The 11,082-nt window shown below is 44.8% G+C and overlaps 1 protein-coding gene across 4 annotated transcripts in view; it reads left to right on the top strand.

Moving 5' to 3' along the window:
* Positions 1-484: 484 nt before the first annotated feature.
* ADGRE1 (adhesion G protein-coupled receptor E1) overlaps positions 485-11,082 on the top strand; it is a 60,224-nt gene continuing 49,626 nt past the window's right edge. Inside the window, exons 1-2 of one of the 4 annotated variants that reach the window (XM_072721619.1) lie at positions 485-621; positions 2,936-2,989. In XM_072721619.1, the coding sequence (XP_072577720.1) occupies positions 591-621; positions 2,936-2,989 (85 nt within the window). In that variant the 5' untranslated portion in view covers positions 485-590. Of the gene's footprint in view, positions 622-872; positions 997-2,935; positions 2,990-11,082 lie in introns of those variants that run through there. The other 3 variants (XM_072721621.1, XM_072721622.1, XM_072721620.1) reach the window with 3 other exon arrangements.

Genomic DNA, 11,082 nt, shown 5'->3' with positions numbered 1-11,082 from the left:
GTAAACTTGGACAAGTCCCATCCCCTCTCCATGCCTCAGTTTCCTTATTAATTTTATTCATTTATTTTTTTGTAAATAGGTGGGGGTCAGAATCCTTACTTGATGATATTGATGTGAGGTGATGAAGTTAAATTTTGTTGGCAATGGGTCTAGCACAACACCTGGTCCATGATGTCTGTGACAGTTATTTGTGTGGGGCATGCTGGGAAGAGACCTTTGAGTCTGAGATTTGCTTCATTGGGGACAAGTGGTGGTAGCTCATTTACAGTTGGGGGCAATGAAAGAAGATTGAGAAGGTAAGTATTGGTAGGGAAAGAAAAGCAAGAGTGGATGGAAGGGGAGAGACTGGAGAGAGAGAGAGGACACAGTGACACACCAGCTGGACCAACTTCTCTTCCCTGTGTGGAAAGACAAAATAGGGGCTTGCCACACTGTCCTCAACTAGCAGCAATTCAGCAAAAAGCTGTCTTGCTCTGGTGGCATTGAGCAATTCTGGCTCCACCCCTCCCCTGTTCCTACACCCTCTGTTTACAGAAAAGTCTCAGAATGTAGGAAAGGTTCTGTTCTTTGAATGACAGAAGCAGGGCATCATGTGGAGCTTCAACTTGCTCCTCTTCTGGGGTGAGTATGGGGCTGAATGGTGGTGGGAGGGTTGGGGGAAGCCTGCGCTAGACATAGACTGTAGGAAAAAGGGAGGGCCATGGGGTGATCAGCCTGAGACCCCAATTCTAGGCTAGACATTGCCAATACCTTCATTGGGAGATCTTTGGCAAAAATTACTCAGGATAGGGAATTCCATCTGTCAGGGAAGATTTTATTTATAGTCATTCGTTTGACATGTATTTTCTGAGCACCTACTATGTGCTGCTGTAGGTACTGAGGGGAGACCAGTGGTAAGCAAGTAGTTCCTGTTGTCATGAGGCTGACATCCTCATGGGAAGGGCAGATAGAAAAGAAGCCACTGGCCATGACAGCAACCACCCATCTACCACCCTTGTAAGTTCTTCAAATATCTTCATAAAACTCCTCCAATACTGGGTCACTAATAGTCCCATTTTACAAAGGAGAGAACTGAGGCAAAGGATATTAGATGACTTGCCCAAAACGACTTAACTAAAAGGGGTAGAGCCAGCAGTTTGGCTCCAGGATGTGTAAACTTTATTGCTTATCACTACACTATGCTATCCTAAATTATAAGTACACAAAAGCATTTCAGGCAGTGATAGTGCCACAAAAGAAGAGAGTGACCAGGGGTTATGTTGAAGAGGGAAGTCAGGGAAGACCTCTCAGAGGGGGTGACATTTGTGCTGAGGCCTGAGCCATGAGGTGGAGCCTTCCTGTCTATTCTCTTATTTCCCTTTCTTCAAATGTCAGTTTGTACTGGTTTTATTTATGGTCTACGTTGTGATTTTCTTCCTACCTTTCGAGTTTTAGTTACCGCTTCAAATCTATGAACAAGGGACAACATTTTGAGCAATAAGTGCGGGCTTCCTTGGCTGTGGCCCAGTGCATCTCTTTGTGGAAGAGAAAACTTAGGCCCAAAGAGATTAAATAACTTTGCCACATCCATGTAGTCAGCAATTAGTGAAGCCAGATTTTTAAACCCAAGCATTTGACACCAGAGTCGGTATGCTTAAAAACAATGCTCTGTTCCCTCTAAAATGATTAATGAGCAAAAGAATTTTGGTTGGTGGTAATGAATGGGAATATCAAGAGTTTGAGTCTGTGGGACTTGTTGATTGGCAGGTGTCATTAGAAGGAGCAGGTAAGGGGCACTTGAGTGGTTCAGTGGTTGAGCATCTGCCTTTGGCTCAGGGTCCTAGGATTGAGTCCCACATCGGGCTCCCCGCAGGGAGCCTGATTCTCCCTCTGCCTGCGTCTCTGCCTCTCTGTGTCTCTCATGAATAAATAAATAAATAAATAAATAAATAAATAAACAAAATTTTTTAGAGAAGGAGCAGATAACTCATGGACTCCAAATGCAGGAATGCCAAGTTGCCGCTCTTGGGTGTTGGCACTGGTATTAGCTATTAGGCCCCTTGTTCTTCCCTGAAGTTAATCAGCAAAGAGTAGTGATGACAACATTGATGGTGGGGATGGTGGGGGTGACGGTGGGGGTGGTGGTCATGGGGATGGTGGGGTAGTGGTGGGAGTGCTGGAGGTTGGACAGTGGTCATGGGAATGATGGTGGTGGTGGTGGGGGTCATGGAGTAATGTCAGAAAAGAGCTAAATGTTGGGGCAGCTGCACTGCCTTTTAGACATTTTAAAAACTAACCACTTGACCATCCATGCCATTTTAATGCTACGGATATACTGTACATCTATGTATGTATTTTTAAAGTATTCTTTTTTTTTTAAAAGATTTTATTTATTCATGAGAGACACGCAGAGAGAGGCAGAGACACAGGCAGAGGGAGAAACAGGCTCCCTATAGGGAGCCTGATGTAAGACTCGATCTCAGGACCCCAGGATCATGACCTGAGCCAAAGGCAGATGCTCAACCACTGAGCCACACAGGCTCCCCTATTTATGTATTATTACATGTATTATTTCTATATATGTCTCATACAAAAAACAGTAGGTTTTTTTCATCTCTCCCTAAGAACCAAGTTTTGCCCTCTTGGGGGAGATGTCATTTCTTTTGAGAATACATGTTTTAGTGTACATTTTTGAAAATCAGCTGGGACTTTTTTTTTTTTGTAATTGAAAAGAAAATGAAGATGATACAAACAAAATGAAAAACATAGAGTGCAGAAAAACAGGAATGGCTGCTGTAAGTATTACGTGAAATATTGTATGTTTATCACTCCAGGTGGATCTCCCATCTAGGGTCATCAAACCTGTTTATATGAGGCCATTCCAGGAGTACTTTTTCAGGTTGAGTCCATCTTGCTTCTTGATGGTTCATGGTATTTTTATTTTCTTTTTTCACAGGGTATTGTGGTATATTCATCTGGGTTATGTTTTCATTGGAATCAATGGCAGTTGGTAAGTTGGTCAAAGAGAATCCATATGCTCAATGTGTGGGAGGATGTTTTCTGGGAAGGGGACCCTTCTGTCTCAGGAGGCTGAGCCACAGCTGAACACTTGCTGGGAGCTAGGTAGTGTCAGAGCAAGGGGTAAATAATATCCAGGTCTCCGGGTTCCTGCTTCAGGCTCTTATCTTTGTGCCTTGGATTCACTGTGTGACCTCAAGTGAGTCACACAAAACCTCTCTGATTCTTACTTTCCTCAGCTGTGAAATATAGTCAACATGGGTTCCTATCTCACAGGGATATTGTGAAGCTTAAATTACAGTAGGTAACTTTGTTAACCGCCGGGTACATGTGATAAGAGCTTCATAAATGGTAGTACGGTGGGAATGGGAATGGAATTTACTCAAACCACAACTCAATGTGGGAAAAAATCCATTTTTAAAACGTATTGGGTGTTCCTGTCTTTTACGTAAGCTCCTACTGGATGGAGAGGAAAAACATTGCCAGTTTTTAGTGTTCTTAATGACTCAGCTTCCTGGCTCAGCCTTATTTGGGGAAACTCTGTGTTGTACAAAGAATTGATCTTTCAAAAAATTTTTTTATTTAAATTAAATTAGCCGACATATAGTAGTACATCATTAGTTTCAGATGTAGAGTTAAGGAATTCATCGGTTTCATGTACCACCCAGTGCTCATCATATCACGTGCCCTCCTTAATGAATCTTTCCTACCTTCATCTTGGTCCTCTCAAGATGGCTACTGGGTGTTAGTATGGGGGCAACTTACAAGATCCTGTGGCTGTCAAGGGGGGACTCTGGATGGGGTGTTTTTTGTCTACTGGTACAACATGGGCTCACCTTACTTTCTGGTAGTCCTCTCAGCAGCTCTGCACCCCCTGGGAGTCCATGCAAGAGCTTCTGCTTTCTATGTTCAGTCTATAGAAAACCAAGAGAGTTTTCTTGGACAACCTACTAGCTACCTCCCTCTGTGGGTTCTAATCTTTGGCTTTAATACCCTGTTGGATGTGACAGCAACAGAAAGCAAGCCTCTCTTCTAGGCTGGGAAACTCCACCTGGCTTTTGTTGGGAGAAGTCAGTCCCTAGCCTTGATACCCCTAGTTTCACCCATTCCTATCTGGAAGTTTCTGAGGTGAGGTGGCAGAGGAATGGGGGTCCTGGTGGGTCCCTCTCATCTCTCTGTATTAGCATCCCAAAATTTTTTCTTTTCCCTTGTGATAGGTATTTCCTTTACACCACAGCTTAATGAAAGCTTTACCTTCCAGTCCTCCAAGCCTGGCTACTGAAAAATCATTTTTTTTAAAGAGGGGAGGTGGGCAGGGGTAGATGGGGTGACTGGGTATCGGGCACTGAGGGGGGCACTTGATGGGATGAGCACTGAATTCTATACTATACGTTGGCATATCGAACTCCAATAAAAATATACAAAAATAAATAAATGAATTAAATCTTTATTAATGAAGATTTTATTTATTTATTCATGAGAGACACAAAGTGAGAGGCAGAGACACAGATGCAGGGAGAAGCAGGCTCCCTTTGGGAATCCCGATGTGGGACTTGATCCCAGGACCCCAGGATCACACCCTGAGCCGAAGGCAGATGCTCAACCACTGAGCCACCCAGGTGTCCCTGAAAAATCATTTTATTGAGATATGACTGACATTTAATATTGTGCAAGTTTAAGGTATACACATGTTGATTTGATGTACACATATATTGAGAAATGGTTACCATCATAGTGTTTGCTAATTTCTTCATTGCCTCACATAATTACTTTTTTTTTCTGGTAAAAATATTTAAGATCTATTCATAACAACTTCCGAGTATATAATAGAGTATTGTTAACCAGAGTCACCATGCTGTATACTAGATACCCAAAACTCATTCATCTTATAAGGCTTTGCTTTCAAGATTATTGTCTTGCTTGGAACCCAAATATCCAGTTTGGTATTTAAAACCTGAACATTACTGTTTTGCTTTCAAGTATGCCTGCTGCTAAGACATCTTAATTTTTCCTGAGTGAGAGTAAATCCTTTGGCAGAATGTGTGGGAAGGGAGGTTCACATCCATATAAGTGGAAAAGAGAAAATCATATCACTGTATTTCCAAAAAGGTCACCTGGATTACAAAAATTGATCATTATTATTGAATCCAAAAAGTCCTTGGCTGGTGAAGAAGTCATTGTATCAGTCTCTGCAGTTCTGGGATCCAGCCTGGGCCTGACACAGCACAGGCAAGTTAGGTAGATAAATAAATAAAAGAAAGAATACGACCCCACATAGAGAGTGCAAGAGATATAGTCGAGGCACATACAAGGAATTTGTAAATGTGAGTTTCTTAACATTTGAGAAGACTGGGCACTACTGGAATAAAAAATGCATAAGCACAGGAAAGGTTATGATAGTTCATCAAAGCACACATTTACGATATTTGTGCTTTTCTCTATATATCATCCCTAATAAAATACTATAAAAATGCATATACATGGGGTGCCTGGGTGGCTCAGCAGTTGAGCCTCTGCCTTTGGCTCAGGGTGTAATCGATTCCCACATCAGGCTCCTTGTGAGGAGCCTGCTTCTCCCTCTATGTCTCTGCTTCTCTCTGTGCCTCTCATGAATAAATAAATAAAATCTTTCAAAAATGCATATACACTTTGAGACAGCAATTCATAATCCAGAAATTTATTCCAAAGAGATATTTGTACAACATACAGAGATACCTCACCATACATTCAAGGATATGCACGTTATACTATTCTCGTAACAACTTGGAATAAACAGTCATTGCTTACCTCAGGGTACTGGTTGGATAAAACCTTGTGTTTGTGAGGATAACCCTAGCTACCGTAACAAACCCAGAGCTGTCAATGGCTTAATAAAAAGAAATTTAATTTTTGTTTGTTTAAGAGTCCGACGTAGATATTTCTGGCCAGTGGGTGCCTTTCCTCAAAGTGGTCATTCAGAGACCTGGACTCCGTCTGTCTTGTGGCTCAGCCATGCTAGGGGCTCAGAGTCTTCTGTAGATCATAGGGGGAGGGAATATGCATGATGCATGTCATATTTGCTCACAGTCACATGACCATACCTGGACACAAGGTGAGCTGAGAAATGTAGTCTGTGGTGGGTAAGCTGCCTGCTAGTGACAGTTCCAGACCATGGAAAGGGGAGTGTGGAGTTTCTGCTTGACCTTTGACTACCAAGCCACTGTGTCCATGGGACAGTTAATGCCCATGGACACAGCGGAACCTACACAGCTGCTCAAAAGCATGAGTTAGGGATGCCTGGGTGGCTCAGCGGTTGGCCATCTGCCTTCAGCTCCAGTTGTGATCCTGTGGTCCCAGGATTGAGCCCCACATCCCGCTCCTTGCAGGGAGCCTGCTTCTCCCTCTGCCTATCTCTCTGTCTCTCTCTCTCTCTCTCTCTGTGTCTCTCATGAATAAATAAATAAATAATTTTTTTTAGAGTATGAGTTAGGTGTGTATGGACTGGTTTGGAAAGTTGCCCCAAACATATCCTTCTCTTTTTATTATAGAAATATTTAGACATTCAAAGGTAGGGAAAAATAGTACAGCAAACTCCCATGTACCCATCACCCAGCTCCCATGCTTGGCCAATTTGCTGCCCTGGGTTTGCAAGACCTATTCCTAAGTGAAAAAGCAAGTAAGAGTACGACAGGGTTTTCCAACAGAACTTTCTACGATGATGGACATGTTCTGGATCTACTGTAGTCGCTAGTCAGTCACAAGTGGCTACTGAGCAATTGAAATAAGGCTAATTGGATCAAAGAATGGAATGCTTCATTTTATTTAATTTTCATAGATTTATTTTTTAAAGATTTTATTTATCTATTTGAGAAAGAAGGTGAGGGAGAGAGAAAGAGAGCGAGTGTGAGCACGATCAGGGGGAAGGGCAGAGGGAGAGGGAGAAGTAGACTCCCCTGCTAAGCAAGGAGCTCGATGTGGGGCTTGATCCCAGGACCTTGAGACCATGACCTGAACCAAAGGCAGAGGCTAAATCAACTGAGCTACCCAGGCGCCCCAATTCTCATAGATTAAAATGCTGCCATATATGATTAGTATCTACTATTCTGGAGAGCACAACAGATTGTATATTGTATGATCTCACTTGTGTTAATAAAACTGTATGAATTTATAAACTTATTCCAATTTAATAATATACTTGCTTGACTGAGCCTGTGAAGAGTATCTAACCTGGAGGAGATCCCCTCTAAGCTAAGGGGGATCTAAGCTTTAGGCAGCATTTGCCCCTGGGTATAAGGATGGGGGACTGAGAACTCTTCATTTTTAATTTTATATGCTTCTGCATTGTTTGCATTTAGTTCTACAATTATTATCTTCTTAGAAAAAGATATAAACAAAACAAAAAATGCACCAAAATAAGGATTACTGTCTGCTTTTGGTCAGTTTCTTTTTCTTTTTTTAATTTAAATTCGATTAGCCAATACATAGTACATCATGAGTTTCAGATGAAGTTTTCAATAATTCATCAGTTGCATATAACACCCAGTGCTCATCACATCACATGCCCTCCTTAATGCTCACCACCCAGTTACCCCATCCACCTCCCCTCCAGCAGTTTTTGTAGAAGCAGAACTTGATAAGAGGACTCTTGTGTGAATAATTTATTGAGGGAAGACTCTCAGGAAACACTTGCAGGGGAATGAGGAAAGCAGGACACAGTGGGGAGAGAAACTAGCCACCCAGAAGGTGTTTCAGGAGAGCTTCAGCCACAGCCTGGTCTCACAGGGAGCCCTGGAATGTGAAGCGCAACCCAGAGGTTCACCTTGGGGGGCCAAGGGGAGGCTGCACTATAACACTCCTACGCCTGTCTGCCTGTCACTCCCTGGGGGATGGGTATGCCATCCTAGTAAAGCAGTTGGGGGATGGCTGCCAAGAGTGACCACTGTCCCACCATTTCTTACCTGGCAACATGTGAAGAGCTCATGAGCTGATGTAGGAGAACCCCCAGGAAGCTGGGGTTTTCCCCTCCACATACCCATTCCTGCTTTCGTAACTTGCTATGGTAATCACTGGCACTCAGGGAAATACAGCCTGGCAGGCTCACAGCCACTTTCAAAGGGGTGGCTTTGAATAAGGATCTAGTGGCTTCTCATTGCTCTGCTCGTGGGCTGCTGGCAGCTGCGGAGCACGCATTCTGGTAGGAGACTCCCCCAGGAATGAAGGCAACTAGATCTTGGGCAAGCATCTTCATCTCTGTTTTGTCCTCTGATTAACGGGTATTGCAATGACTCGCACCCAATGGGATAATTGTGAGGATTCGACTCCATATGTGCAGTTGTTAAGAGGTGGGTTCTGGAATCACGTTTCCTGGGTTCGAATCCTGGTTCTGGTGCTCAGGTATTTCAGCAAGTTCCCTAAGACTTCAGTTCCCATGAAAAGGAAGGTCAGAGGGGTTAATCCAACTGGGTTTTGATGAGCATTATATGAGGTAAGATACAGGTGGGGCCTCAGACTGTACTGGGAACATAGCAGGTGCACAAGTATGTCAACCCTCCCTCTCCTCAGAGAAACCTTAATTATCGGATTCTTGCTGTCTGGGCCTAAGTTGGTAGCTAGCGAGTGGGCACAGTCAGGACAATGAGCAGGACCCCGGGCTGCCTTGCCAACCTTCACCCATTTTACTTGCTCTTCTCTTGCATTTTGACTGGTGGTGTGACCCAGGAGAGGCTATGCAAGCTCTCTTGGGGATCTTTTTCCACATCTGTAAAATGGACCCCTAACGTTTACCTTGAAGTAGGGTGACCAACTGTCGTGGTTTGCCTCTGACCAGGAGGGGGTTCACGGGACTGTGAACTTCAAGTGTGAATACCAAGAAAGCCCTGGCGAAAACCAGGATTACTACACCGGGAAGCATTATTGTGGGGCCTGCAGGAAATGCATGGAAGGGGCCTGGTGCTTGGGAGGCACCAATGAAATGGAAGCTCTAGTTCTGTTTTTAAAAGCCTTTTTGCCTCTTGGAATCTCTTTATGCTTCGGTCAATTAGGTGATCATCCATTAAGTTGTTTTGCTCATGATTGAGGATCATGTGTCTGCTCAGGTGGATTGTTGAAGGGGTTTCTTGGCTTTTAGCCCTTGAAGTGGCCACAGAGGACACCAGGGAGCACAGCACCCAAGTCAGGTCCTGCGTCCTCTGCCCACAGCTCCCACCACCATGGGGTAAAAGCCCAAGTCCTCTCTGAGGCCCCTAAGGTCCCACATGACCTGTCCTATCCCCTCCCTGCCCCTCCCTCATCCCTGTCTCCCCTTCACTCTCTCTGTTCCAGCCACACACACCTCACTGTTCCTCCAATACCCCAGGCCCTGTCCTGCCCCAAGGCCTTTGCTCAAGCTGTGCTCTCTGCTTGGGATGTTCTTGACCTACATATATACTTGGTCCTTCCCTCATCTTCTTTATGTTTCAGCTCATGTGTCATCTTCTCTGCAACTACTCTATTTTTGACATTAGATCCCTCACCCTCACTTCTCCAGGTTATCAGCTCTGTGAAGGGGGGGGGGGGGGAATTTTGTGTAACTTGTTCCACTGCTGAATCCACAGTACCTAGAATAGGGCCTGACATATAGCAGGTATTTGTATTTGTTAGAGTCATGCACAGAAACAGAACCAATAGAATGGATACATATAGATACAACCAATAGGATGGATACATATCTTTTATAGATAAAAGAGTTTTTAAAGAATTAATTTATTTATTCATGAAAGACACACAGAGAGGCAAAGACATAGGCAGAGAGAGAGAGAAGCAGGCTCCCTGCGGGGAGCCCGATGCGGGACTTGCTCCCGGGACCCTGGGATCATGACCTGAGCCAAAGGCAGATGCTCAACTACTGAGCCCATCCAGGTGCCTCAGATAAAAGGTTTATTATGAAAAATAATAAGGTTCACATGATTAGGGAAGCTGGCAAGTCCTAAGATCTTTGGGGTGACATGCAAAGGTCCTGAGACCAGAAGGAATTTGAGGAACCGAGCAAAGGTGAGCATGGCAGATGGGACAAGGTAGGAGATGAGCTGGAGAGGTTGGCGGGTGCCCAGTCACACAGGGCTGGTTTGCGATTCTGGTTTGGGCTGGGTGTGAGTTGTGAGCAATTGAGCCAGAGTAAGAGAATAATGGGAAACTCGAATGAGAGACTGTAAGTGGCAATATTCCGGAAGTTTGCAAAGAACAATGTTGCCTCTGCAGGCGAAAGAGGAAGTTGTTAATGAGAAGAGATGCAATTGAGGTGTCCTGCAGGGAAGTGAAATAAACAAAGCATGTTATAGGAAGTAAAGAGCTGACTCTTCAGGACCCTAAGCATAATCCACCCCTTAATGTTTGTGCAGCACTTTAATTTTTTTTTTATTTTTATTTATTTATGATAGTCACAGAGAGAGGGAGAGAGAGAGAGGCAGAGACACAGGCGGAGGGAGAAGCAGGCTCCATGCACTGGGAGCCCGACGTGGGACTCGATCCCGGGTCCCCAGGATCGCGCCCTGGGCCAAAGGCAGGCGCCAAACCACTGCGCCACCCAGGGATCCCTGTGCAGCACTTTATAAGGTGTTTTCCCCTTCTACCGATTGGTATTGGCATTAGTGTTCATTCCTCTTTCTTTCACACCCTCCATCCAATCTGCTGGCAAATCCTGCTAACATTGCCTTCAGGATAGACCCCTAATCTGCCTTCCATTCTTCCCAGTGGGGTTGCCTCTGCCCTCCTTGCTTACCTGGACAGGTGCAGGCATCTCCTCCCTGGTCATTCTGCTCCTGCCCCTCTGCAGTTCATCTTCCGGCCAGGGGCCACAGGATCCTGCTAAAACTGCAGTCCTGTTGTGTCCTGCCTGTGTTCAGACTCTCCCATGGCACCCATTGCTCTCTGATAGAAAGCTGAGGTATGCGAGCAGTCAAGGAGATCTAACACGATCTGGCCATGTCCAGGCCTCCCTTGCCCCCCTGCCCACTCTGCTCCAACCACACTGGCCCCCCTGTAACTCCACCACATCTCCAGGCGTGGTCCTGCCCCTGAGCCCCTCATGCACTTGCTGTTTCCTCTGCCCCAAGTACCATCATAGCTCAC

The sequence above is a fragment of the Vulpes vulpes genome, chromosome 9 (assembly GCF_048418805.1).
Source record: "Vulpes vulpes isolate BD-2025 chromosome 9, VulVul3, whole genome shotgun sequence".
NCBI lineage: Eukaryota > Metazoa > Chordata > Mammalia > Carnivora > Canidae > Vulpes > Vulpes vulpes.
The sequence above is the reverse complement of the archived record's forward strand: the minus strand, read 5'-3'. Positions and strand labels throughout refer to the sequence as shown.